Raw genomic sequence first — 27,447 nt, 5'->3', positions numbered from 1 at the left:
CAACCAAGAAAATATGACTCAGTGTTAGTTCTTTGGTTTCACCTTAGGGGTGGTCACAGACTCCACTGAGAGTGTGATGAGAGCTATGGTTAATCTCTTGAGGATAATGCACATATCTTGAGGATATAAGCACATAATTTGCTACGCACTTTAGGGGGTTAAGGACCCAGGTTAATGCCTGCTCCAATCACTAGGGAGATGAATACCTAATAAGCAGCCATCTTCACCATGCTGATACTCTACTCTGTCCCTCACACTAAGAAAGCACACATTCAGCAGTGTGGACAACCAGGTCAGGTAACAGTTTTATTACTAAAAGCCTCATGTCACCTAGTTGAGGAACTCATTCTGCATAGCCAAGCATGCTCAGAAATAACACATCCACTGTCCAGACAGGACGAGTGAGGTAGAGCTGCAACCCTCTGCATAGCTGAGAGCTACTACAGTGGAAATGAATGAAGGAATGACATAGAAGCAACTCACCTGCAGAGTTCTTCCTGACAGGAAATTTTGTCTGCAGTAATTATAACCTGCTCTTGAACTTTCTTTTGTACTCAGCTGCCAACCCTAAATTGTGGAGAAAACCAAGCTGAACGTATTTTGATGTTGGTGCCACCTGTGGCTACAAACCTAAGCTCTGAGGTTACCTTACCTTGTATGCACATAGAAGGGCCAGATAGTCACTGTTTGCAAAAGCAAATTCCAGCTTTTTTTGATTAGCCTCTTCTTTTTTATCCCAGGGAGACACCTAAGTGAGGAAATGGATTTGCAGGACACAGTTTAGCTGAGGTTTCAAATGGCACTTTCCTACTGCTGAAACCTACTACTTGGGGAAAGCATCCTGCATGGTACAAAGTATAGTGCTCCCCATGTAGGCTTATTAGGCAAGCATGATAGTAAAGCCAATGAATGGCCTTTTTGTTCTGTGAGTTCAAAATAAGCCCCAGATAAGCAAGTCTGGTCTTTTAGTCATCAATGACCTACTCAATTTATTTATTTATTTATTTAGTTATTTACTTACTTACTTTTGGTTTGGCTGTTTCTTCTTTTTCCTAATGATTTATTTTTATTTTAGGTACATTGGTATTTTCCCTGTATGCATATCTGTGAGAATGTCAGATCCCCTCAAACTGGAGTTACAGAAAATGTTGGTGCTGGGAATTGAACATGTGTCCTCTGGAAGAGCAGCCAGTGCTCTTAACTGCTGAGCCATCTCTCCAACACCCTCCCCCACTTTTTGGTTTTTAAGACAGTTTCACTGTGAAGCTCTGGCTGGCTTGGAACTTGCTATGTATACTAAGCTGGCTTCAAATTTGTGGTGGTCATCCTGCCTCTACCTCCAGAACATGCATCTTCATACCCAACTTATTTTTTCATTTAAATTTCTGAGACAGGGATTCTATTCTGTAGCCTAGACTGACTGGTCTGGAGTGTACCATATTGCTCAGGTTGGCCTTGAAAACTGGTCCTAGTGGGACAGTTCTACAAAACCCAAAAGTCACAGTGGGATGGTTAACCCCTGCTTTGGTGCTGGAGATGGAGCCCAGGGCCTCACACATGCAAGTACTACACCTTAACTCTTAAAGGCTATTGACTTGAATACTTGTAAATGGGTGAACTATAAGTGTAAATTATATTTAAAGTTGATAATTTAAATAGGGGTATCTTGATGGCTTGTTATTTTTGATTATTGACATAAGTAATAGCAAACTAAAAATATATTATTTTAATAGCTATATCTGTAATCTCCAAGGGTATTTTTGGGGTAAGGGAATATAGACCTTTCTAAGGAAAAATTTCACATCCTACATAATAAGCAAATTTTTGGAGGGCTCATATACCTCAGAACCCTAAAGATTCCTTCCAGACCTGTGACATAAACTTCAATTTAGACAAATGTTCACTTACAAAAGGGGACTTAAAGGCCAAGCTTGCAGCAATGGTGAGAGCAGGGTCCAAACAGCGGAAGATAGACCCAAACAGCATCAATTTGCCGATCCTTACATCCACTGGGAGAGAGGCCAAGTGATAGCCTAGTGGGGTCAGCTTTTCATCTGGAGTTAAGGCTCCCAAGTCTCTTAACCGCACTTTTGAGGCATGAAGAGAATCAATATGTGGCGGTTCAATGAGCCGAGAGAACACAGATTGGAGATTATGAGAATTGAACATTTCTAAAATTTTAATTCTGAAAAAGAAAAGAAAATCATCATTTGTAAATTTGGTATTTACAAATATCAAAGGGATAACTTCTGTTTCTTGAGTGAGAAAGATAAATGCTTTTTAGAAAAATATTGGTTTTAGTCATTCTAATTATGTGTAGGTATGTCTGCATGTGAGTATGTGCACACAGGTGCAGGTGTCATCAGGCCCAGAGCTGTAGGATACCCTAGAGCTGGAGTTACAAATTGCCAGGAGCTGCTTGGCATGGGTGTTGGGAACTGAACTAGGATTTTCTAAAAAGAGCAGCAAGTGCTCTTAATTACTAAACTATCTATCTCTCCAACATCTGAGAAGCCCCATTGTACTTCTTGGTCAGTTTTGAGATAAGTAGAAGCAGCCTTCCTAGGCCACGGATTGCAGGTTGGGTAAGTACACCCAGCATTACTGCTGCTTTAAAGAAAACATTTAAAGTTTCTGTCATCTAGTGTTCTTAGCAACAAATTATAGAAACACTACAAGTTATGAGCTTACCCATATTCAAAAACTCTTTTTATAAACTTTCAACATGTCTTTTTCTCTTTAACAGTGGGTTCAAATCATGAAAGTGAATTCAAATGGTAAAGAAGTGTTAGTGAAGATGTGGAAATCTTGTATACCACCGTTGGGAATGTAAAATGGTGCAGCTGGAGGACCTCCTCACAGAAACTGCAATTAGAGCTATCATATGCCCCAGAAATTTTGCTTTGTTTTGTTTGAGACATGGGTTCTTTGTGCAGCCCTGGCTGTCCTGGAACTCGTTCTGTAGACCAGGCTGATCTTGAATTCAGAGATACTATAACTTAGACACTACAGATGCTTTTTAGTGTAAATATTTGGTACTTAGCTTTTTTCTACTTGAGGTATTCTACTAAAGTGATGCATTGGCAGTGATGAATGTATTAAAATTTCAAGTAAAAAAAAAAAAAAGGACTACACTGGTATATAGGATTTCCCCATCTTTTTACTATTGAGTTTTTCAATAAAATCTTTTATGCTACATGTGCTATACTTCCCTTCTCTCATCCTTCACAAACCAGTCAACTTCCAAAGTTCTCTCAAACCCCTTCTATCTGCACCATCATTACTTCAGAGCTGAGGATCAGTCCCTCCCCAGCTGCTTTTCCTTTGTTTGTTCTGAGATGGGCTCTTACTGTATACCTGACGAGGATGCTTCTGAACCAGGATCTTCCTGCCTTACTCTCTTAAGTGCTGAGATTATCAAGTATGTGCCATTCTGCCTGGCTTTTTCCTTGACTTTTAACTTTAAGACTAACTATGGACCAAGTCTTCCTGTACCCCCACCTCCTATGTGGGGGAAGAGCTACAGGGCTGGGTTTGAGCTTGGTGGCAGAGTATTTGGCTAGCATGCACAACACCCTGGGTTCAATCCCAGCTCTTAAAAAAAAAAAAAAAAAAAAAAAGCTTTATACAAGGAATCCTTATCCTTTGGTTATTTTTTTTTCTCTTCAAGTTAACAATTGGACAACTTTCATTTCTTATATATCACCAAGAAATTTTTCATAAACATTGAATCAAAACTTAATTTTTGTTTGCTTTTTGCCCCAGACACTTTTTTTTTGGTGGGTGGGTGTGTGTGTGTGTGTGTGTGTGTGTGTGTGTGTGTGTGTGCAGCCCTGGCTGTCCTAGAACTAGCTCTGTAGACCAGTCTGGCCTAGAATTCACAGAGATTTGCTTGCCTCTGCCTTCCAAGTGCTGAGATTAAAGGTATGCACATTGAATCTGTTCAAATTCTATTTTATAACATTTGTTCATTAACTAATAATGGTATTGTAAGTTTTGTTTACTTTTCTCTAACTGATAGTGAGGTTGTAGATTTTTCACTGAATCATGTGATATAAATGTGTTCCCTGGCAGAAATTCCCTGGCAAGCCAAGTTACTTTCCTAATTTACAAATGTATTTTTGAGCTTTATTGCAGGAGCATGATTTGCAAATCTGAGACTCTATGTGCAGAAAGTTAAAAGGAAAGGACATAGTTTCTTTGCAAAAGTGTGAGCTCATCCACTCTATTCTTAGCAAAATGTCTTCTATTAGGAAAAAGAAACATTTGGACTTGTTGGAAACAGAGCATACAAGTCAAGATGTCACCTTAGGCACAACTGCTCCAATGGTACTCTTTGTATTTCTGGTATCTGCTGCTTTAAGAGCTGATGGCTGTAGTGGTAACTTGTGAACAAATGGAAGCAGACTCCAGATGCAACACGGCCAGCTCGACCTTTTCTCTGTAGAGCATTGGCTTGAGACACAAATGTGTCCTCCAGACTTTCCATCCCTTTGCAGGCATCATATCTAGAAAGGAGAAGGGATTGTAACATTGAGTTACTTTGTGTGTATAAATACACACTCGTAGCAAGCCTTTAATCCCAGCACTTGGGAGGCAGAGGCAGGCGGATCTCTGTGAGTTCAAGACCAGCCTGGTCTACAAGAGCTAGTTCCAGGTCAGCCTCCAAAACCACAGAGAATCCTGTCTCGAAAAACAAACAATAACAAAAACAAAAAAAAAAAAAACCACACTCATGTGTATAAGCTAGAGAATAACTTTGGCTGTCTTCTTTCTCACTAAGAAGGGTAGGCTGTGTTCTGGTCAGTGTTCTGTCTGCTTCCCCTTCCCCAGAGCTGTCACCACATCTAGTGTTTTCTTTTTCCTTTCCTTCCTTTCCTGTTTCTTTTTCATTTCCTTTCCTTTTTCCTTCCCTCTCTCCTCTCCTCCCTTTCTCCCCTCCCTCCTTTCATTCCTTCCTAAATGTGGGTTCTAGGGATTGAACAGTTCATGAAAGTATTTTTAAGAAGGCTTTCAAGAGTACTGGGCATTGACAAACAGTCTTACTTATTACTTAAGATAACCTACAGAGGCACACAGCACTGTGTATTCTAGGACTGTGGTATGACTAATGCTGATTTAAATGCTATCACATACCACTATACACATTTTCTTAATCATTTCCTTTTCATCTAAGCACATGAAACACACACACACACACACACACACACACACGAAAATGGATCCATTACTTCTAAGGTAAAACTTTAAATTTTTCATCCTTGTTTGACTTTAACATTCATGATGCTGGCCAATGAATCACAGTATTCTTTTAAAGAGTACCTTAGCAGCTGTTATTCTAAATGAGGTATTTGTAGTGTCTCTGTTACCTCTTTTCTTTCATTTTCCCAGAATCGATGACATAAACAACATCATCAATGGTTATGGACGTCTCAGCAATGTTGGTGGAAATTATAATCTTAGTTACACCTACTGGAGGCTTTACAAACACCGCCTGCTGCTCTTCACTAGATAAAGATGAGTGAAGTGGATGGATAACACATCTAGAAGAAGTAAAATCACAGTAAGGGTTCTGGCACAAAGCATTTAAATTCAGCTGGAATGGGTGAATGTCTACTGAGATTAATGAAATGGCTTCGAGAGTCAACAGCTTATCTGTAGTTCTCAAGGCCCAGCTCTTCTCAGTGTGAGAGTCCTTCCCATCTCACAAAAAAACTTGTGCTAACTTGGGAAAAGTTGGGAGTTAATTCAGTAGTAAACCCCCAAGAGGAATAAATGATTGGTATAAGTGACAAGCCCAAGTCCAGAGAGAGAGGGAGCAAAGTGTGATGCAAGTTAGGACACTCAGTGCTATATTTCTAGAGAGTGTCTGCTAGCTAGCTTTGCCCTTGTGTGTGAAGGCACATCCAGTGATTGTTGGAAAATTACTTTCTCTCAAAATGACAGCAATTCATTGTTATTATTAATGCTGTTTTTTTTTTTTCCATCTTCCACTCCTCTTCAGGAATATAGCAACTGAAATTACATGCAAATTTGCTGAGTCACAATAAGTGAAATGTCCGTCCTTGATAGAATGAAGTGACATTTCCTAGAGCACAGAGGTCTGCCCATTTGCAGCATGCATAAACATGTGTTTGGGGGGGGGGGCAACACAGTTTAAGGAGGGCAAGGACCATAGGGACCCTTCTGCCCTTTGTCTTTATAGGTGGCTTCAGTGACGACTATGGTTAGAACGTCAGTGGCTTACCGATGACTGCGTCTGTTGTTGAAAAGAGAGTTAGACTGCAGCTGTTCATACAGCATCTTGATTTCTGCTAGCCCCGGTAAAAATACAAGTATAGCACCTGGGTTAAAAGAAGTGGGGGGGGGGGAGGGAAACTAAGATAAACGAACAAGGAAAATAGTATAGGCTACAAACTGTTTTAAAACCAATAATATGATAATTTTTCACTATTAGTTTTTCTTTGTGAAGCTTCAGCATTTAAACAATATGAAATTGCATTTCTGTATATACTCTGATTTAAAGAGGACAAAGTAGAGTAGAAAACTGAGGTATAGAGGTATAGAAAAGCCTTAAGTTATAAGAAGCACTAGCCAGCTGAGTTCATGCATGTGTGCAAGTGTGTATGTATGTACCATCTGAGGACCAAAACCAACACCTTGCACACATCAGGCCCAGCTAAGCTTGTCAATATATTTCCTTGGTACCTTGGCCATTGGCATTCTGTTTCTATGGTTAATGGAATCCAGATATTTTACTGAATATGATAAAAAAGAAACTCTCATCTAGTTATCTAAGTTCAGACACATTTGAAAGAGATAGTTTATTAATTAGCCATGTCTTACTAACCATTGATGGCCTTTAAATTTGTCCATTAAAGAAATAAGCAACAAAAACAGGTTGTAGTATATTTCTGTCTCAACAGTACTTCCCCCGCCCCATAGTTAATTTATTTTATAGGGTTTTTGGGAGACAGAGTCTCACTTGATAGTTCAGGGGGGTCTTGGTACCCACTCTGTAGTTCAGGTTGGCCTTGAACTTATGTTGATTCTCCTGCCTCAGTCTCCCAAGTGCTGGGGTTACAGATATGAGCCTGAAATTCTCTTGTGCTTCATTCATGAAGAACCTCATACCCTCTTCATTAAAGTCCCCCTCCATCTCACATATGTTAAGCCATATGCCTAGGTCAACTGTGTAGCACAGATGTAAAACAGGGCCTCCAAAATGAACCCATGAAACAAAGGAATCTAAATCATCACAAAAATAGAGGAGGTCCAAACAGAGGTCTTACAGAGATGTCTTTTTCATACATATGACCTCATTTGGCTTTCATAGCCACCCTTAAGGAAGAAGGGCATCACTATGAAACACACTACTACTGAGGGCTTGTAATGAGGCATTCAGCTTATCAACAGTCCTAGCCAGAGAACTGCTTCACAGAGAAACCCTGTCTCAAATATATATATATTTAAATGTTCCAAGCACTTTCCTAGGAGCTGAGAAATCCAGGGTGGACAAGAAAGGCCTCTTCTTCCCAGGACAAGGTTTCTCTGTATAGCCCTGGCTGTCCTGGAACTTGCTCTGTAGACCAGGCTTTGGAGGCTGTTGACATGTCTTTAATCCTAACTCTTATTGGATGTCATGGTGCTGGGGATCAAACCCTTGCTCTGTACAATATGAGCAGATTTCCCACCACTGAGCAGTACCCCTGGACCCATGTAATCTGCTGACCAGATGCCCCACCGCTGAACTGCACCTCTGGCTCCACTTAGTTTCTCTCAAGAGTTGAGGCAGTTTTATAGAAGATTTACTACTGACTTCATCTTACAAACAAAGGAATTAAAATTAAGAAAATATAAGGATTTAGTTACATATATAATATTTCTGATAGTGAAGCTAGGAATCTATGAGACTCCAAAGCTTGGTTCTTACCCAGTGCACAGAGCTCAAACACTCAGGACTGAACTTGCAGTTTTCCAAGGACTAAGTATTTTCTATGGGGAATCACTGGGCCCAGAAAGAAGAAATAGTCACCTGGAGGGTAGGAGTGCTTGCCATCCACAATCCATTCTAATAAGGCCTCTATTAAGTCGAAGTTCACCCTTTCAAAATCCATCACAGACATTGTCTTGATGACTGACTTGCTCACCCCTGAAGGAAACGTAAAAATCAGAATAATCACACCTTAAGCCTTCAAGGTAGGTGAGTCTTGAGTTGGTTTAATAGCACAAGAGTTCACATTTAATTTGTTTTCTTTAGTCCCTCAGAAAACCCTGCTTTAGAGAAATCCTTCCTTCCCCCCCCCTTTCTTTCTTTCTTCCTTTTTTTTTAGATTTATTTATTTATGAACTGGAGAGACAGCTTAGTGAGTTCAGTGGTTAAGAACACTGTTTGCTCTTCCAGAGGACCGGAGTTCAATTCCCAACACCCACATGGCAGCTCACAACTATTTGTAACTCCAGGGTCTGACACCCTCACACAAGATTATATATGCAGGCAAAACACTGATGCAAATAAAATAAAACTATATTACTTTTGAGGGCATCAGATTTCACTACAGATGGTTGTAAGCAACCATATGGTTACTTGGAATTGAACTCTGAACTTCTTGAAGAGCAATCAGTGCTCTTAACCTGTGAGCCATCTCTCCAGCACATTTTTCCCCCCTCCTTTTTAAAAGGAAAAGAAAAAGGATGACTTTGAACTTTTGATCCTCATTCTTCCATCTCAAGAGCTGGGATTTTATGCACACCACCACCTCTGGGTCTGTGTTGCTGGAGATGAAATCCAAGGCTTTATGCTAGGTACATAAATACTGTATCAACTGAGTTACATCCCCAGCCCAGAAGTACTTTGTTTTTCTGGAGCAGTGACCTGTGCTTGTTCCTTTAGAACTTTTAACTCTCTCCTTCCTTTTGTCCTTCTCACCATCACATATTTATTGAATGTTTAAGATCTAGAACAAACTTCAGACACATTTTAGAAACTCTGTCCAGATTCAATCAGGAAGCCCAGGTAGCAGTTACCATAGGAAGACACAAGCAGAGCACAGCTGTTTCACTGGTATCTTTACAACAGTGCTAAACTTTGAGGTCCCTGTGAGACAGTGACAGAAATTATGGTTCTTCCTTGAAGGGTGTGTGTGAATTTAAGAACTTCCTCAGTGTGGGGCATGGTGGTGCATGCCTTTAATCCCAGCACTCACGAGACAGAGGCAGGAGGAACTCTGTGAGTTTGAGGCCAGCCTGGTCCAGAGCGAGTTTCAGGACAGCCAGGGCTACACAGAGAAACCCTGTCTCGAAAAACCAAACCAAACCAAACCAAACCAAACCAAACCAAACCAAACCAAACCAACCAACCAACCAAACAAACAAAACCCCCCCAAAAACTAAAAACAAAACAAACCAAAAAACCAAACCAACCAACCAAAAAATCATTTTAATTGTGTTATTAGGGATCCCCTCCTCCTGTGACATACTGCACCTGGTTATTGTTCCTTCCTGTATGGCCTGCTATATAATCAGAGATGAACACAGAGGAAGTCAAGGTTACTACTTTGTTTTTGTCCTTACTGTTGAGACTAGTGCCAGGTTGCAGCTGCGTTCCTGCTCTTTTCCCTATTTCCTTCTGTCCCTCATTTACCCTTTTTAAGTAAGAGCCTCTAACCACTGTTACTCCTTATGCAGGCTCAGCTTGCTTTCCTTCCTCTCCTAGCAAAGACCTTTTAAAAGTTAAAAATAAAAGAAAAATCCCATTGGTAGGTATGGCAGCTATAATCTATGCATTACAACTGCTGAATTTGGAAGTTTAAAGTTTTTCCAACAAATTTAAGGTAATGTTACTATAAAATAGTCCTATTTTTTTTCTTCTGGATCATGGTGGGAAAGAAATGACAAGCAACTTTTAGAATATTTATATAATTTATACCATTCCCTGAGTAAGCAAATTACCTTTATAGCGGGTCAAGAGCTGCTTGAAATCTAACTGCTGGTCTGGTATTGTGTCTTTGATGGAATCTTCATCCTGAAGGTGAAGTGACAGCCTCAGGTCTTCCTCCACTTCTTCAAATGCAGTTCTGTTGTGCCTGGCTTTAAGTTTTTCCTTTGCAATCTGTTTCATGGAGCGCATATATGGGCTCCCATCCTGTAACACATATCTGAGGGAGAAGAAAGGAATATGTCTCGGAGGGGGGTGTGTTCCATCTGAAGAAGAAATTATTCTCCCACTTTGTTTACCCCTAGCAGAATGCTGCCCTGCTTCTGTCTAGCGCATGTGTTACCTCCCAGCAGTCCAGGATTCTGCTGGCTGTGCCCTACTCCTAGTTGGGTATACACTGGAAAGAATGCCATTGGTTCTGTCTAGAACATCAGAGGAAAGTGCTATCCAGGAGGGATGGCATGGACAGTCAGAGGACATTTGAGCTATATTCTCAGTTGCAGTGCCCCTAATTTTAATTCCTTCTTTGAGAATATTACCCATATCCAAAGGCTCAAACTATAATTCTAAAACAGCTAATTCTACCCAGTGCAATCGAATGTAGACCTGAATTACCAGTTCTTTTCTGAACATTGCTACAAAGCCATCTTCAAACACACTGCAAGAATTGTATTAGACATTCAGTATTTGTTAGAGATAATACTATTATAGGAAAAGGTATACATTTGATACTGAAAGTTCTAGGTCTGTCAGAATCATATTAGACAGTCAGTATTTGTTAGAGATAATACTATTATAGGAAAAGGTATACATTTGATACTGAAAGTTCTAGTCCTGTCACTAAATCACCATGCTACAGGACTTCTGAGAATCAATTTCAAAGGCCTAATTTTCTCGTCATTTGGGAGAACTGAAGGACATAACTATTTGGAAACTACTTTCCCTGGAGGTTCCTCAGTGACCCCATGAAAGATAAGGGCTAGAGCACACTGACCAAGTAGGCTCTGCTTTTCCTTCTACTTTGCCCACCTAGGTAATTGCCATTTTAGTTCTCTCTTCTTTATGATTCTCTACAAGACTTTGCAGAAAGAGTCATATGGTTTTTTAAGAAGTCTAAAAAGTCATGATTCTATAATCCATAACCATCTGGTTAACATTTACCAAATGCCAGGCATTTGTAGGGGCCATGGCAGTGTGGTGTGGTGTGGTATATGAAGTAAAGGGCCTTTCAAGAAACTTACAAACTAATGAGATCAAGACAGTCATTATTCTGCAAGGCAGCTTGGAAAAAAGTACCCAAGGCCTGTAGGAAACAAGTAGATGGAAATTCATCAGATGGTACTCAAGCTGAGTGTTAAAGAATGAGCTGGAAAGGAAAAGGGAGGAAGGAACAGCAGTTTGATGTTAAGGTTCACACAGTGAGCTAGTAGATGTCAGGGCTGTTTTCCGAGTTTAGTAGTTAGTAATAAAGATCCTGATCTGGAAGTTTTTAATCAAAAAAAAAAAAAAAAAATGACAACTAAAATCCTTTAAATCTGACAGCCAGCAATGATGGGTTTAAAAGTGAGAAACAGCAAGAATCAAAGCTTGGAGGATTTTCAAAGCCAAAAAAGCCATAGAGAAATCTATATACAACTGACATTACCATTCCTACCCAATTCTGAAACTGTATAGGTATGGCTTCCTTTTGTTGTTTTGTGTACCTGTGTGTATGTGCTTGGATCTGCTGAATGGAGTCAGAGGATAGATTGTGTAAGTCAGTTCTCTCCTTCCACCATGTGTGTTTCAGGATCAAACTGAGCCTGTCAGCTTGTGGCAAGTACTTTACATTCTAAGCCATCTAGTTTCCTCCTCATATATCCTTTTTAAAAAAATATTTTAAGATTTATTTTTAATCAGTGTGTGTGCGTGTGTGCATGCATGCATGTGGGTATGTGTATGTATATGAGTATGTGTATGTGCGGTGCCATACTTCTGGTAGAGGCCAGAGGTGTCAGATCTCCTGAGACTGGAGTTACAGATAGTTGTGAGCCACTGTGTGGATGCTGGGACTTGAACCTAAGTCCTCTAGAAGAGTAGCCAGTACTCTTAACTGCTGAGCCATCTTTCCAGTCCCCTGCATATATATCCTAACTTTCAGCCTATATTACAAGATTCCTGAGAGCATGACTTATAAAGCATGTATTATGAGTCACATACAATTCTAAACACTATTTTTTTTTAATTTTTAGCCAAGTAGGTACTTATAAAGGCCAGAAGAGAGAATTATATCTTTGGAGCTGGAGTTAGAGACAACTGTGAGCTACCCAACCTGGTTGCTGGGAACTGAACTCAGATCCTCTAGAAGTGCAGCAAGTGCTCTTTTACTACTTTACCTAATCTATTACTCCATTAGTTCATCACATGGTCCTTGTGACCCAGGGAAGTGCTAACATTAACAGACCTGTTTGCCACACAATGAAACTGAGATACAGGGATGCTGTCATCCCTGTCAGAGTTACTCAGAAGTAGGACTTAAATTTCCTGCCACACTGAAGATAAACAAGAACTGTGTTTCCAAAATTTTTAATGAACTTCAGTTAATATCTTCCTTACCTTGTCACAGCAATTGCATCCTCCAGAAAAAACTGATCAACAGGAAATGCACGACCTAGAAAAAACAAGAACATAAACTAGGAAGGTATCAGAATACCCAGTAAATAGCTGGAAGTGTGTGTGTGTACACACTATATATTAAAACAATATTTGGAATAATAAAGGGTTGTTAGCTCTGTGTTCTTGGAAGTACTTGATTTGTTTGTTGAGACATGGTCTCTCTACATAGTTCTGGCTGTCCTAGAATTCATTATGTTGACTAGGCTGGCCTCGAACTCATAGACATTCCCCCCTGCCTGTGTCTCCTGAGTGCTGGGGTTAAAGGTATGCATCACTATACCTAGCATAAAAATATTCTTTAAAAGGTTTTGATGATAGAAATTGGTAGGCGTACATTCTAATTAGAGAGAACAGAAGTGGACAGGAAAGAAATGATAATTTCCTAATGGGACTTTTAAAACCCATTACAGCATTTCTTTCTTCCACCTCTTCAACACAGGGACTTTAAATATTCAACGCTCTATTTAAGACCTGGCATATGCTTTTTCTCCTTTTCTTCTACTGCCACTACTTGCAAAACAAGCTCCAATAATGCTATTACTTCAGTCATGTTTCCAAACTGTCCCTGTGGATCAAATCAATTGTAGAAGGACAAGCCCAGGCTCAGAATGGTAATTATTCCACAAAGAGGCTGTGAAAGCTCCAAAAGAAAACAGACTATCTACCTTCATGTTTTCAGAGTGGATAAGTATCTGGGAATTTAGCACAATCCATTAAGTAAACAAATATGGTATAAATAGACATACCTCTACCCCCTTTTAAACAATGGATTATTCCTAAAAACATATATTTTGATGTTAAACACAGTGGAATGCTAGAAATCCTAAGAACTAGGACTTTAAAGAATCACACACAAAATTAAAATCTGGCAGGTGGATAAATGACCTCTTCCTGGGTTGCTTTACATTGGGATGCTGTATTGTAAATAAATTGCTTCTCTAGAGACAGGTAGAAATTGAATCTGTTTAAAATGAACTTTGGAATAGTGACCCTTGCTTACTTAGAGGGATACGCAGCAATGAAAGGAGACTGGTGAGCAGTGTGCTTTGGTTACCTGGAATAGTGATAACTGGGCAATAGCTGAAATACTTTGAGAAGAGCCCAGCATCCAGAGTTGCACTCATGAGAATGACCTGGAGGGTCGGTCTCTGCGATACAATGTCCTTCAAAACTAGCAGTAGGAAGTCACTAGAGACAAGAAAAGACACCTGTGGGTCAGACACATGCAACATGTGAAAACTAATGACTTTTGTGTATTTATAGTACTTAAGACTTAGGGAAAAATGTAAAACTTAGATGTGCCACAGTCCTGGTGATGAACAGTTCAGAATTAAAGAATATAAAACACTAGTTCTCTATAACTAAATTCAGTGCAATGCCAATCAAAATACAGATAGGATTTATTACTGAAGTTGATCATTTTGATTATATCTATAGGTATACAAACTACAAAAATGAAGATTTTCATCAAAGCATTATTTGTAAAAGCAAAGAACAGTCTATGGAATGGTATGCAGCTGCTGAAAGGCTAAGCTAGCAGTCTAGATGACAGGAACCAGAAAAATCTTCCATAAATTATGGAGCAATGCATGCAGTACTCCAAGCAACATTTTTTTTTTTTTTTTTTTTTTTTTTTTTTTGAGACAAGATTTCTTTGTGTGTCCCTGGCTGTCTGGCTGTCCTGAAACTCTCTCTGTAAACTAGGCTGGCCTTGAACTCACAGAGATCTGCTTGCCTCTGACTCCCCAGTGCTGGGATTAAAGGCATGGACCACCACTGCCCAGCCCAAGCCACATTTTTCACAGGTCCGTCCGTGCTAGCCCTCAGCTTCCTGTACTCTATGCTTCTGTTCAAATGTCAACCCAGTGTGCCATTCTACTAAAAATCCTTCATGAATTCCCAGGAGCTCACTAACATGGCTCTCTTTGATGTGGTCTGCATCCTTCCCACCCCTATTGCTGTCCCCCTTAGTAAGCTCAGGACTCTGTTCTTGCTGTCCTTGAGAAATGCAGCTCAGGGTGTTTGCATGTCAATAACTTGCCAGAATGAGTTCCTGCTAGCCATTCACACGAATGGCCACTCATTTCCTTGAAGTCTTTACTCAAAACTCATTTTCAGCAAGGCCTTCCTTGGCTAATCTATTAAAACTTCAAGCGAGAGGAGCCTCAGACTCGGGAGCAGTATCAGAGGTAGGCATAAACTTTATGCCTGGAGCAGCAGTGTCAGAGGGAGGTTCCAGCTTCAAGACCCAAGTAATGTCAAGGGAGCCACTAGCCTCAGACCTGGAAGCAGTGTTAGAGGGAGACTCCAGCCTCAGGCCCAGGATGGAGGAGGGACTGTTGGGTGAAACAACAGCAGTAGCTTCCAGAAACTATTGCAAAAAGTTCCTCTGGGGAAACCTGTGTCCCAGGCAGCATCCACTGCCATTTCTCAGTTGGAGATACCCCATTACTAAATTCACCACTGAACCCTCAACCCCACTTACACCTCCAATGGGAGGAGCGTCCACTGGAGCTGTGGCCCCACCTGCACCTCAAGGAGTGACCACCTGAGCTTTGGGCCCACTTCCACCAGGAAGAGTGTTCACCAGAAGCTCTGCTCTATGTGTACCTGAAGGAGCAGTCAAGGAGCCACAGCCCCCACCTAGAGAAAGAGAGACCCCCTGAAGTACAAGTTCCACCTATACCGATTAGAGGAAGGGATGTGTAGACAACAAGGTAAGAACACACTCAACAATATAACGAACAATATGGCACTACTAGAAACTAGTAAGACCTGAACATCCTAACACAGATTAAGAAGAATAAAAAGACCTAAAAAATGACAGTATGAGGATTATTGAGGCCCTTAAAGAGGAAATGAAAAATGCCCTTAAAAAAATAGAGGAAAAGACAAACAAAAAATTGGAAGATATTGACAAATCCCTTAAAGAAAACCAAGGAAAAGCAATCAAACAAATGAAGGAAATGTTTCAAGACATGAAATCTGAAATAGAGGCAGTAAAGAAACTGGGAGAATTCTGGAATAGAAAATCTGGGTAAATGATCAGGAACCACAAATGCAAGCATAAACAACAGAATACAAGAGATGGAAGACAGAATTCAGGCATTGAAGATACAATAGAGAAAATAGATTCATTGGTCAAAGAAAAATTTAAATCAAACAAATCCTTAACACAAAACATGCAGTAAATCTGCAACATCATGAAAAGCAGAACCTAAGAATAACAGGGATAGAAGAAGGAGAAGTCTAGCTCAAAGGCACAGAAAACATATTTAACAAAATCATAGACGAAAACTTTCCCAACGTAAAGAAAGATATGCCCATGAAACTACAAGAGGCTTACAGAACACCAAATAGACTGGACCGAAAAAAAAAAAAATTCTCCTCGCCACATAATAATAAAAACAATAAACATACAAAATAAAGAAAGAATCTTAAGAGCTGCAAAGGAGAAGGGCCAGGTAACATACAAGGTAGACCTATCAGAATTACACCTGACTTCTCAACAAAAACAATGAAAGCAAGAAGGTCCTGGTCAGATGTTATGCAGACACTAAAGGACCACAGATGGACTTCTTTACCCAACAAAGCTTTCAATAACCATAGATGGATAAAACAAGATATTCCATAATAAAATCAAATTTAAACAATACCTTTCCACAAACCCAGCCCTACAGAAAGTACTAGAAGGAAAACGCCAACCCAAGGAAATCACTTATGTCCACAAGAACACAGGAAATAGATGAACTTATAGCAGCAAATACCAAAGAATAGACTTGAATAAACAATACCATCAACAACAACTAAAACAAAAATAACAGGAACTAGCAATCACTGGTCATTAATATTCATTAATATAAATGGCCTCAATTCATATGTAAAAAGATACAGGCTAACAGATTGGATATGAAAACAGAATCTATCCTTCTGCTGTATACAAGAAACACACCTCAACCTCATGGATAGACATTATCTCAGAGTAAAGGGTTGGGAAAAAAAATTTTCAATCAAATGGACATAAGAAACAATCTGGTGTAGCTATCCTAATATCTAACAAAATAGACTTCAAACTAAAATCAATGAAAAAAGATAAAGAAGAGCATTTCATATTCATCACAGGAAAAATCTCAATTCTGAACATCTATGCCCCAAACACAAAGGCTACTGCATTTGTAAATGAAACATTACTAAAGCTTAAATCACAAATCAAGTCCCACACACTAACAGTGGAGACTTCAACACTCCATTCTCACCACTGGACAAGTCTGCCAGCCAGAAGCTTAACAGAGAAATATGGGAACTAACAGATGTTTATGAGTCAACTGGACATAACAGACATCTATAGAACATTCGACCCAAACACCTCATGGAGCCTTCTCAAAAATCAACCACATACTTGGTAGCAAAGCAAACCTCAATAGATACAAAAAAAATTGGAGTAAACCCCTGTACCCTATCAGATTACCACAGCTCAAAATTAGAATTCAACAGCAGCATTAATTTCAGAAAGCCCATAAACACATGGAAATTGAACTATGGTCAACATAGTTGACCTACCACTGGGTCAAGGAAGAAAAAAGAAATAAATAAAAGACTTCCTAAAATTTAATGAAATTGATGGCACAACATACCCAAACTTATGGAACACAATGAAAGCAGTGCTGAGAGGAAAGCTCATAGCACTAAATGCCTATAAAGAAGTTGGAAAAATTGCACCCTAGTGAATTAACAGAACAACTGAAAGCATTAGAACAAAAAGAAGCAAACTCACCCAGAAGGAGTAGATGGCAAGAAAAAGCCAAATTGAGGGCTGAAATCAATAAAATAGAAACACAGAAAATTGCAAAGAATCAATGAGACAAATAATTGGTTCTTTGAGAAGAATCACCAAAATAGACAAACCTTTATCCAAACTAACCAAAAGACAGAGAGAGAACATCCAAATTAACAAAATCAGAAAGGAAAAGGGGGACATAACAATGGACACTGAGGAAATCCAGAGCATCATTAGGTCATACTCCAAAAACCTGTACTCCATGAATTTGGAAAACTTTAAGGAGATGGACAATTTTTTAGATAGGTGCCAAATACTAAAATTAGATCAAGAACAGATAAACAACTTAAATGTACCTTTAACCCCTAAGGAAATAGAAACAGTTATCAATAGTCTCCCAACCAAACCAAACCAAAAAAAAAAAAAAAAAAAAAAAAAAAAAAAAAAAAACCAGGCCCAGTACAGAATTCCACCAGATGTTCAAAGAAGATCTAATACTAATACTACTCAAATTATTCTGCACAACAGAAACAAGAGGAACATTGCCAAACTCTTTTCATGAGGCTACAGTTTCTCTGATACCCAAACCACACAAAGACACAACTAATAAAGAGAATTACAGACCAATTTCCTTATGAACATAGATGCAAAAATACTCAATAAAATACTGGCAAACCTAACTCAAGAACACATCAGAAAAATCATCCACCATGACCAAGTAGGATTCATCCCAGAGATGCAAGGATGGTTCAATATATGAAAATCCATCAATGTAATCCACCATATAAACAATTGAAAGAAAAAAATATGATCATTTCAATAGATGCTGAAAAAGCCTTTGACAAAATTCACACCCCTTCAGGATAAAGGTCCTGGAGAGAATAGTGATTCAAGGAGCATACCTAAATATAATAAAGGCAATATACAGTAACCCAACAGCCAATATCAAACTAAATGGAGAAAAACTCAAAGCAATCTCATTGCAATCAGAAACAAGTCAAGGCTGTCCACTCTCTCCATATATATTCAACATAGTACTCAAAGTTCTAGCTATAACAATAAGAGATCAAACTGGAAAAGAAGAAGTCAAACTCTCACTATTTGCTAATGCTATGATAGTTTACATAAGTGACCTCAAAAAATTTACCAGGGAACTCCTACAACTGATAAATGTAGCAGTAATGTAGCAGGACACAAGATTAACTTTAAAAAATTCAGTAGCCCTCCTATACACAGATGACAAATGGGCTGAGAAGGAAATCAGAGAAACATCACCCTTTATAATAGCCACGGATAACATAAAATATCTTGGGGTAACTCTAACCAAACAAATGAAAGACATCTATGACAAGAACTTCAAGTCTTTAAAGAAAGAAATTAAAGAAGACATCAGAAAATGAAAAGGTCTCCCATGCTCTTGGATAGGTAGGATCAACATAGTAAAAATGGCAATCCTACCAGAAGTAATCTACAGATTAAATGCAATCCCCATCAAAATCCCAGCACAACTCTTCACAGATATTAAAAGAACAATACTCAACTTTATGTGGAAAAACAAATAAACAAAAACCCAGGATAGTCAAAACAATCCTGTACAATAAAGGATCATCTGGAGACATCACCATCCCTGACTTCAAGCTCTACTATAGAGTTAAAGTAATGAAAATAGTTTGGTATTGGCATAAAAACAGACAGGTGGACCAATGGAATTGAATTGAAGACCCTGATATCAACCCACACACCCATGAAACCCAACTTTTGACAAAGAAGCTAAAAATATAAAATGGAAAAAAAAGAAAACATATTCAACAAATGGTGTCAGCATAAATGGCTGTCAACATGTACAAAAATGCAAATAGATCCATGTCTATCTCCATACACAAAACACAAGTCCGAATGGATCAAAGACCTCAGTATAAATCCATCCACACCGAACCTCACAGAATAGAAAGTAGGAAAGACATTTGAATGCACAGGCACAGGAGATCACTTCCTAAATAGAACACCAGTAGCACAGACACTTGAGAACAACAATTAATAAATGGGACCTCCTAAAACTAGAAGCTTCTGTAAAGCAAAGAACATGGTCAACAAGACAAACTTCTCCCTACAAAATGGGAAAAGATCTTCTTCACCAACCCCACATCTGACAGAGGACTGATCTCCAAAATATACAAAGAACTCAAGAAACTAGACATCAACCTACCAAATAATCCAATTAAAAAACAATCTCAAATGGAGGAAAGACATTTAAGGAAATGCTCAATATCCTTAGTCAACAGGGAAATGCAAATCAATACCACTTTAAAGTTCCATCTTACACTGACCAGAACGGCTAAGATCAAAAACACCAATGACAGCTTATGCAGGAGAGAATGTGGAGAAAGGGGAGCACTTCTCCATTGTTGGTGGGAGTGCAAACTTGTACAGTCACTGTGGAAATCAGTATGACAATTTCTCAGAAAATTAGGGATTAATCTACCTAAAGGATCTGCAATACTACTGTTGGGCATATATCCAAAGGAGGCACATTCACACCACAAGGACATTTGCTCAACTATGTTCATAGCAACATTATCTGTAATAGCCAGATCTTGGAAACAACATAGATATCCCTCAACTGAAGAATGGATAAAGAAAATGTGGTACATTTACACAATGGAGTACTACTCAGCGGTAAGAAACAATGACATCCTAAAATTCACAGGCGAATAGATAGAATGAGAAAAAAAACCATCCTAAGTGAGGTAACCCAAAACCAGAAAGACAAATACAGTATGTACTTACTCATAAATGGATACCATACATACAGCAAAAGATACTCAGCCTAAAATCCACAACTCCAGAGAAGCTAGAATCCTCCTTCAGAAACAGATGGAAGCATATGCACAAATCCATAACTAACCAATGGGCTAGTACTCCTGGAGTACAATCAAAATGAGGGAAGTGAGATAATATGAACAAAGGAGTCAAGACCATGGTGGGAAAACCCACAGAATCAGCTACCTGAGCTAGTGAGAGATCACTGATTCAGGTCTGACAACTGGAGAACCTGCTTAAGATCAGACTAGTCTCCCTTAATATGGGTGACAATGGTGTGACTGGGACAATATATGAGGCTCTGGCAGTGGGTCCAAGATCTAACACTATTACACAAACTGATTAATGGAGCCCATTCTATATGGAGAGATACCTTGCTCAGCCTAGATACAGGGGTGCAGGGAGTGGAGAATGTGCCTTTGTCTTGCCTCAATTAGATGATGGGACAGACTTAGTAGAATTCCTAGGGGAGGCCTTACTTTCTCCAAGGAGCAGATGGGAGGTGGGAGGGGAGAGGGGGAAGGAGGTAGGGGAACTGGGATTGGAATGTAAAAAATAAATTAATAAAAAGATGGGGAAAAATCTTCAAATGAACTTTACATCCTGCCATGCACATCATTTTTCTTGGAACTTAAAATATTTTTCTTATTTATTATTGGGCTCTCCTAATAATCAGAGTGTAAACTCTCAGGGTCAGGGATTTGGGGTGTTTGTTGTTGTTTACTACTGCAATGCTCATGATATACCAAGTGCTCTAACACACATTTCTATAAGGCATCATCAGATAACAAAAGATTTCTAACAAAGTAGAAATCAGGTAGTCTTATGTTCATGTTTTCTGTTTTGTTTTTCAAGACAGTGTTCCTTTTTGTAGCCTTGGCTGTATTGGAACTCTGTAGACCAGGCTAGCCTTGAACTCTACCTGCCTCTGCCTCTGAGTGCTGGGATTAAGACATATACCACCTGGCCCTACTTCTTTTTAGTTCTTAGAAATTTTACTATATGAATCTTCAAGGTTTTTTGCTTTATTTTTTTTCCTAGTTTCATAATTTTGTATTTTCAACTTAAATCTGAAAAATTTACTTAGATCTGTTCTTTTGAGGATATTTAGAACAGTAACTTTTTTGGAAGCTCCTTTACTCCTACAACCTTTCTTCCCCACTGGTTTGCTACTCCTTCCGCAAATCATATATATGATAAGATGATTAACATTATTTATCTATGTGGCCTTTGCTCATTTTCCAAAAAATGTTTTTTTTAATGATTTCTAATTCATCAAAATAAATTCTAAATGCCTTGTTATGGGTTATAAGGCCTCTGAAGATCTGGCTCCTGTTGCTTCATTCCTCTGTTCCCCTCTCATTCATTTGCTACTCCTCAGCCATACTGGCTTCCCTTACTTCTGGCCTCAACATGCCCATGCCCACTGCAGGATTCTCATCCATGCTGTCTTTGTTTCCAGTATTAGATGGCATCCCTGTCATACTTCAGTTTACGATTTCAGCTTTTCAGAAATGTGCTCTGATCATCTTTGGTGTCACTTTCCATTGCTCCTCATTTCTTTATCCTCTCAGACTGTGAAGTTGAGGAGGAAAACTCTTATGTGTGTATCTCTAGCAACTACCATGCCACTGGACACTAATGTTGGTGTTAGAAACTTATGCTTATTATTCATGCTAAAGATACAGAAGAAGCACATATGGAGCAACCTTCAGGGACATGGCATGATGCCCAGGAGGCTCTCCTAGTGATGGACATGCATTCTCCAATGCATGTACTACAGACCTGGGAGATCAAGAAAGTAGCTCCTCCCCTCTGACTTAGCCTTCCTCATGGCTTTCTCACTATTGGGTCTATGTCACTCACTGGAAGCAGGGAACACTTTTTCAGCCATGTCTTCATTTCACAGGAGTGGTGTCCATTGGGAAAACCCTCCTTTTACCTTTCTTCTGTCCTCTCATGAACTTCATCAACAATGATGTGGGTGACTCCCTGCAAAGTTGCATCTCCTTCTAGCCTCCTCAGCAGCACGCCTGTGGTGCAGTATAACAGCCGGGTGGCTGAGGACTTACAAAGAAGAGAACAATGTCACACATTAATGAGATTTTGAAAAGGCAACTATTGGCAAGCCAAACTGAACAGGCAGGAATGAACATTAGAACCACCAGCAATTTCATTTTATCCGAGATAGTAACTGTAGCTTCTAGCTAATGTCAACAATACACACACACACACCCTTTTCTGTTTTATATTAAAACTTTATGACCTAAAAAAAGACAAACAAACAAACAAAAAAAAAATCCCACCACCACCACCATCAACAATAACAAAAAACCCAATTACTATTATAGAACTTGCTTGTTTTTTGAGACAGGATTGATATAGTCTTAGGTGTCCTGGAGCCTACTATGTAGACCAGGATGGTCTAGAACATAGAAAGATCCTTCTGCTTCTTCTCCCAGATACTGGGAGTAAAGGTGTGCACAGCTAGGCCTGGTTATGAAACATTTCTTTAAAGTGGGTGTTTAAGTCTACATTTGCTTCAGGTTTAATAGCAACATCACTTCTGCTAATTAAGAATAAAAAGCCAGGGTTAGAGAGATGGCTCAGCACTTAGGAGCACTTGTTCTTGTAGAGGACTCAGGTTTGATTCCCAGCACCTACATAGTAGCTTATAATCATCCATAACTTCAGTTCTAGGGACTCCACACCCTCATACCAGGCATGCATACAGTGCACAGACATACATACAGGCAAAACACACACACACACACACACACACACACACACACACACACACACACATATATATACATACATACATACATACATACATACATACATACATATGTTATATATATAACATGCACACATATATAATAAATCTAAAACGATTTAGAAAATAGAAAGCCTATATAAAGCATACTTGGTGTGGTCAGATAAGTGTTCCTACATCAGAATGTTTCTCAAGGGATTCCAACCTCATTGAAGGTGACTGTTAATAAACTGTAGGTACAGGTACATATCCTCCCCAATTGTCTGTCAGTCTCCAAATCCCCCAAATTCTTTTTTTTTTTTTTTCCTCAGACAGGGTTTCTCTGTGTAGCTTTGGAGCCTATCCTGGCATTCACTCTGTAGACCAGGCTGGCCTTGAACTCACAGAGATCCACCTGCCTCTGTATCCTGACTGTTAGGATTAAAGGCATGTGCCACCACTGCCCAGCCAGATCCCCCAAATTCTTTATGTTTGAAAACTGTTAATTCCTGTTACCAGCAAGTAAGCAAAGCATACACACCTTGACACTTTCCAACCGGATCTGGTATCCCACAGTCAGACCCACCCTTTCTGCTCTTTCTTTAGCAACACGTTCAGCAACAGAGATTGCAGAAATCCGTCGAGGTTGGGTACAGATGATGTTAGCCACCCTCTCAGGTGGCCCATTCAGAGAATTATCCAGAATAAACTGTGGAATCTGTGTGGTTTTCCCACATCTGTATGTCAAAACAAAGGAGTCCTAAAATGAATCAAGGGCTAGTTAACAAAGCAATCACAGGCAACAAGGATCTAAGGCTAACTACAGCCAAGTGTTCACAATCACAGGCAACAAGGATCTAAGGCTAACTACAGCCTAGTGTTCAGCTAGTGCCTAGTACTACCACCTACTTAGCCCCCAGGATAATAAAATGGGGCACTTGAGTGATCATCTAATATCACTTATAAAATGAGGGCCATGTAAAAGACACAAGTGAGACCTAAAAATGCCTCTAGGGATGTGAACTCTAAATATGGCTCCCAAAGACAAAGAGTCTCATGATTTAAGGTTTATTTAAGGTTTTTTTTTCTTTTCCCCCCAAGACAGACTTCTCTGTATAGCTTTGGTGCCTGTCCTGGAACTCACTCTATCACTTTAGATCAGGCTGGCCTCAAACTCACAGAGATCCTCCTGCCTCTGCCTTTCAGGTACTGGGATTATAATTATGTTGAGAGGTTCTTTATGATCCATTAACAGGCATGAGCCACCACTGCCTGGTGATTTAAGTATTCTAAGGAGCTTGGGGAGATGGCTTCAGTGGGCAAGAGTACATGCTGTGCAACATGAGGGTCTGAGTTTGATTCCTCAGTACACAGATAAAAAGCTGGATATGACTGCACATGTTCCTGTGCAGTGAGGAGGTGATAGAGGATCAGTGGACAATGGGCTTGCTGGGCCAGCCTAGCTCCAGGTTCTGTGAGACCTTGTCAGGATTAGGGCAGACAGTGATAGAGCAGGCCACCTGACATCCTCCAATGGCTGGTGGTACACATGAGCTGGTACACCTGTACATACAACCCCTACCCCCCCACCCCAATCCCCACATACACACACACACTACCCCACACACATACACACACCACACGAACACCCCCAACACACACACACACACATACACACCACACATACTATATTACACAGACACACATACCCCACACACGTTTTTATAGCCTTCTGGTTAATGTAGATTGATTTGGCTATAAATGGACTAAAATAAAAAACTATGAGAAACTGATATAAAATTACTACAATCTTAGTTGAGTCTGTATCTCAGTCCTGAATGAAAAACTAAATTAGGCCTGAGAGTTGCCCTGGACAAGCAAGTTTGTTTTCCATTGAGAATATGGAACAGGAAAAAAAAAAATGTTACACAAGTTAAAGCAACAAACTTTAAAGAAAGTAGGACAAATACATAAGGCACACAGCTTTCAAGCTGCTAGAACAGAACTTTATAATGGCCATGTAAAACCTGTAGATAGACCTAACCACTGACGGAGTCTCAAGGCATAGAACATCTACAAGATGAATTTCTGAGCTCTGTTTTGGATTTTTGTAGTATGGCCCTGAAACTACAAAAGTGGTATATCAACCATCTACATGGAATATAATTTAATATCTGACATTGAGAACAAAATGTGCAGATAACATCAGCTACAGTTTTTTTAAGTAGACCTGGATATGGTAGCTAGTGTTCTTGCCCTAAGTGTACATTAACATTGGTATTTGAAGTAGACCACCACTTTCTTACCCAGTCATACCACTTATGACAACCACTTGATGCTTGCTCAGCAATTTCAGAATTGTTTCTCTTTCTTCCCAAGCAGGCAGTGATTGTCTTTCTTGTAGAATCGAATAGAACTGTCTGGAAGCCTAATAAAAGTCAAGGAGAAGGCAGCAGTTGAGTTACTTTTAGTTATCTCTCACAATGAGTGACAGCCTTTCTGCTTTTTCTTTAGCAATTTGCTCTTATAGTTCAGACATAGCAGGTCTGAATGCAGGGGGCTTTAGTTAGAAGGCTGGCTGCTGAGTCCACAGTGGAATCAGAACAGTTTTTCACATTTGAATAAACTGAAAGGTATAAGCTTCTCTTGCTGAGCATTTATCTGATCCTTCCCAATGGGAATATTTCTATCAATACTACAATAAAACATTCTAGGTTCATAGAATGAATTCACATACGCACTGATGTACTGTTCAATATAGTAACTCTGGCCACATGGAGCTACTGATCTCGTGACATATAGAAAGTTTTTCTGAGGCACTGAATTTATTTTAATGAGTAAATGTAAATGTAAATGTAAATGACAAAAGCCTATTAGGAACTGCTTTACCAGACAGAATAGCTCTATACCATATCAATCAATAAAAGAGCACTCACCAAAGCATTTTTTTTTTTTTTTTGCCATTCACCGTAACTATGTAAATCAATTTCACAACTATTGGTCAATACCCTGAATATTACATTGTGTGCTAATACTATGGGGGAAGAGAAGATGGATTGTGGACAGTTGGTTGGTACAGGGTTGAAGGTGGCTAGAAGGGAAAACTAATGTTCTATAGCATATCCTAGGCTGAAATGGGAAGAGCAGAAGTTCAGTCATTCTGTGCTATACAGTAAGTTCTGGCCAGTGTGGGCTAGAGACCCTGTCTTAAAAAATAATTTTTTGCATATATAAAAATGGCTAGATAAAGGATTTTTTGAGTATTTCCACAGATTGGATAAATATCTAATGTGACACATAAGACTAGCACTAATTATATCATATACATGCATTGAAATGTCATACAAGTATGTATACGTTAAATAAAAATAAAATTTTAGAGTTGAAGAGACAGTTCAGTGGTTAGGAGCCTGTATTGTTCTTTCAGAGGACCATAGTTAAGTCCCAGCACCCACATCAGGTGGCTCACAACCAACAGGTAAGTCTAGTTCCAGGGATCCAATGCCCTCTTCTGATCTGTGAAGGTACTTGACCTGTACACATGTAGTGCACATAAACTCACATAGATACTTTGAAACAATATAGAATTATACAATGTTATTTCCTACAATTAATTTTATCATATAAATCTGTCATGATAATCAAATTGACTAAATAATTTCTGTCCCTATCATTTTTCTTTATGGTTATATATATACATACACACACATATATATGTATACACACATATATACATATATATACATACATATATGATCTATTGGCATTATATAATATATATAATAAATATAAAGAGCACAGAATGGTCCTTAGACATCATTTAATCTAATCCAAAAACTCATTCAATAACTGACTGTTGCCTTACATCCAACTGGGCCCTCCAAATTTATTTATGGTTTCTTTTAAAACAATCTTCATGTCAGTTACACAGAGAAACCCAGTCTTGGGTTGGAGGGAGGAGAGAAAAGGAAAAGAGGGATAGATGGAAGGGGAGAGAGAAGAAGGAGTTTTAACCATGGAGAGCAAACCAGAAGCAAAGCCTCCCATTCCAAACTGCTGCATCCAGACCTCAAGGAGGTGGCGCTGGCCCTCGTATAGTACCTGTTTCATCTGGAACTGCTGGCAGATCTTACTGTTCTCAGCATATATTGATTTTGCCGGCCACTCATATTTCTTGTAACTCTTTTTCTTAAGGTTCACATAGCTTTCATTCTCCACTATAACTGGTACAGGACTTTCATCTTCATCTGCATCCTCCTCTAGTTCTGATGATCTCTCTGCTTGGATGGGGTAGAAAGAAACATTTTCATTTGTCCTTTCTTTAGGAAAGGGAGAAATTCACTAACAAATTAACAACTACACCATAAGACAAAGGAAACACTGAGCTTGAATGAAACAAGTTCATTCATTTGGATATTACTTCTGCCAAGGACTTAAAATGCCAAAGTGAGCTTTTCTCAAGAATAAACAGTGCTAAAAAATTAAAGTAACAACAAAGTTTTA

At 39.2% G+C, this 27,447-nt stretch overlaps 1 protein-coding gene and 1 pseudogene across 2 annotated transcripts in view; both read right to left on the bottom strand.

Annotated features, from left to right (window-relative positions):
• The window catches only part of LOC127217022 (alpha-ketoglutarate-dependent dioxygenase alkB homolog 6-like), a 169,123-nt pseudogene that overhangs the window by 102,683 nt on the left and 38,993 nt on the right, over nt 1–27,447 (bottom strand).
• The window catches only part of Dhx57 (DExH-box helicase 57), a 53,385-nt gene that overhangs the window by 10,646 nt on the left and 15,292 nt on the right, over nt 1–27,447 (bottom strand). Inside the window, exons 6-19 of one of the 2 annotated variants that reach the window (XM_051177857.1) lie at nt 27,046–27,224; nt 25,251–25,372; nt 23,486–23,681; nt 22,132–22,256; nt 13,647–13,780; nt 12,533–12,587; nt 9,952–10,157; nt 8,036–8,152; nt 6,248–6,344; nt 5,370–5,543; nt 4,308–4,508; nt 1,909–2,185; nt 653–748; nt 484–567 (exon numbers count right to left, since the gene is read on the bottom strand). In XM_051177857.1, coding sequence (XP_051033814.1) covers nt 484–567; nt 653–748; nt 1,909–2,185; nt 4,308–4,508; nt 5,370–5,543; nt 6,248–6,344; nt 8,036–8,152; nt 9,952–10,157; nt 12,533–12,587; nt 13,647–13,780; nt 22,132–22,256; nt 23,486–23,681; nt 25,251–25,372; nt 27,046–27,224 — 2,063 coding nt within the window. The remainder of the gene's footprint in view (nt 1–483; nt 568–652; nt 749–1,908; nt 2,186–4,307; nt 4,509–5,369; nt 5,544–6,247; nt 6,345–8,035; nt 8,153–9,951; nt 10,158–12,532; nt 12,588–13,646; nt 13,781–22,131; nt 22,257–23,485; nt 23,682–25,250; nt 25,373–27,045; nt 27,225–27,447) is intronic. The other variant, XM_051177859.1, reaches the window with a different exon arrangement.

This window comes from Phodopus roborovskii, unplaced genomic scaffold (genome assembly GCF_943737965.1).
Source record: "Phodopus roborovskii unplaced genomic scaffold, PHOROB, whole genome shotgun sequence".
Taxonomy (NCBI): Eukaryota; Metazoa; Chordata; class Mammalia; order Rodentia; family Cricetidae; genus Phodopus; species Phodopus roborovskii.
This window is presented reverse-complemented; position numbering and strand designations above follow the sequence as displayed.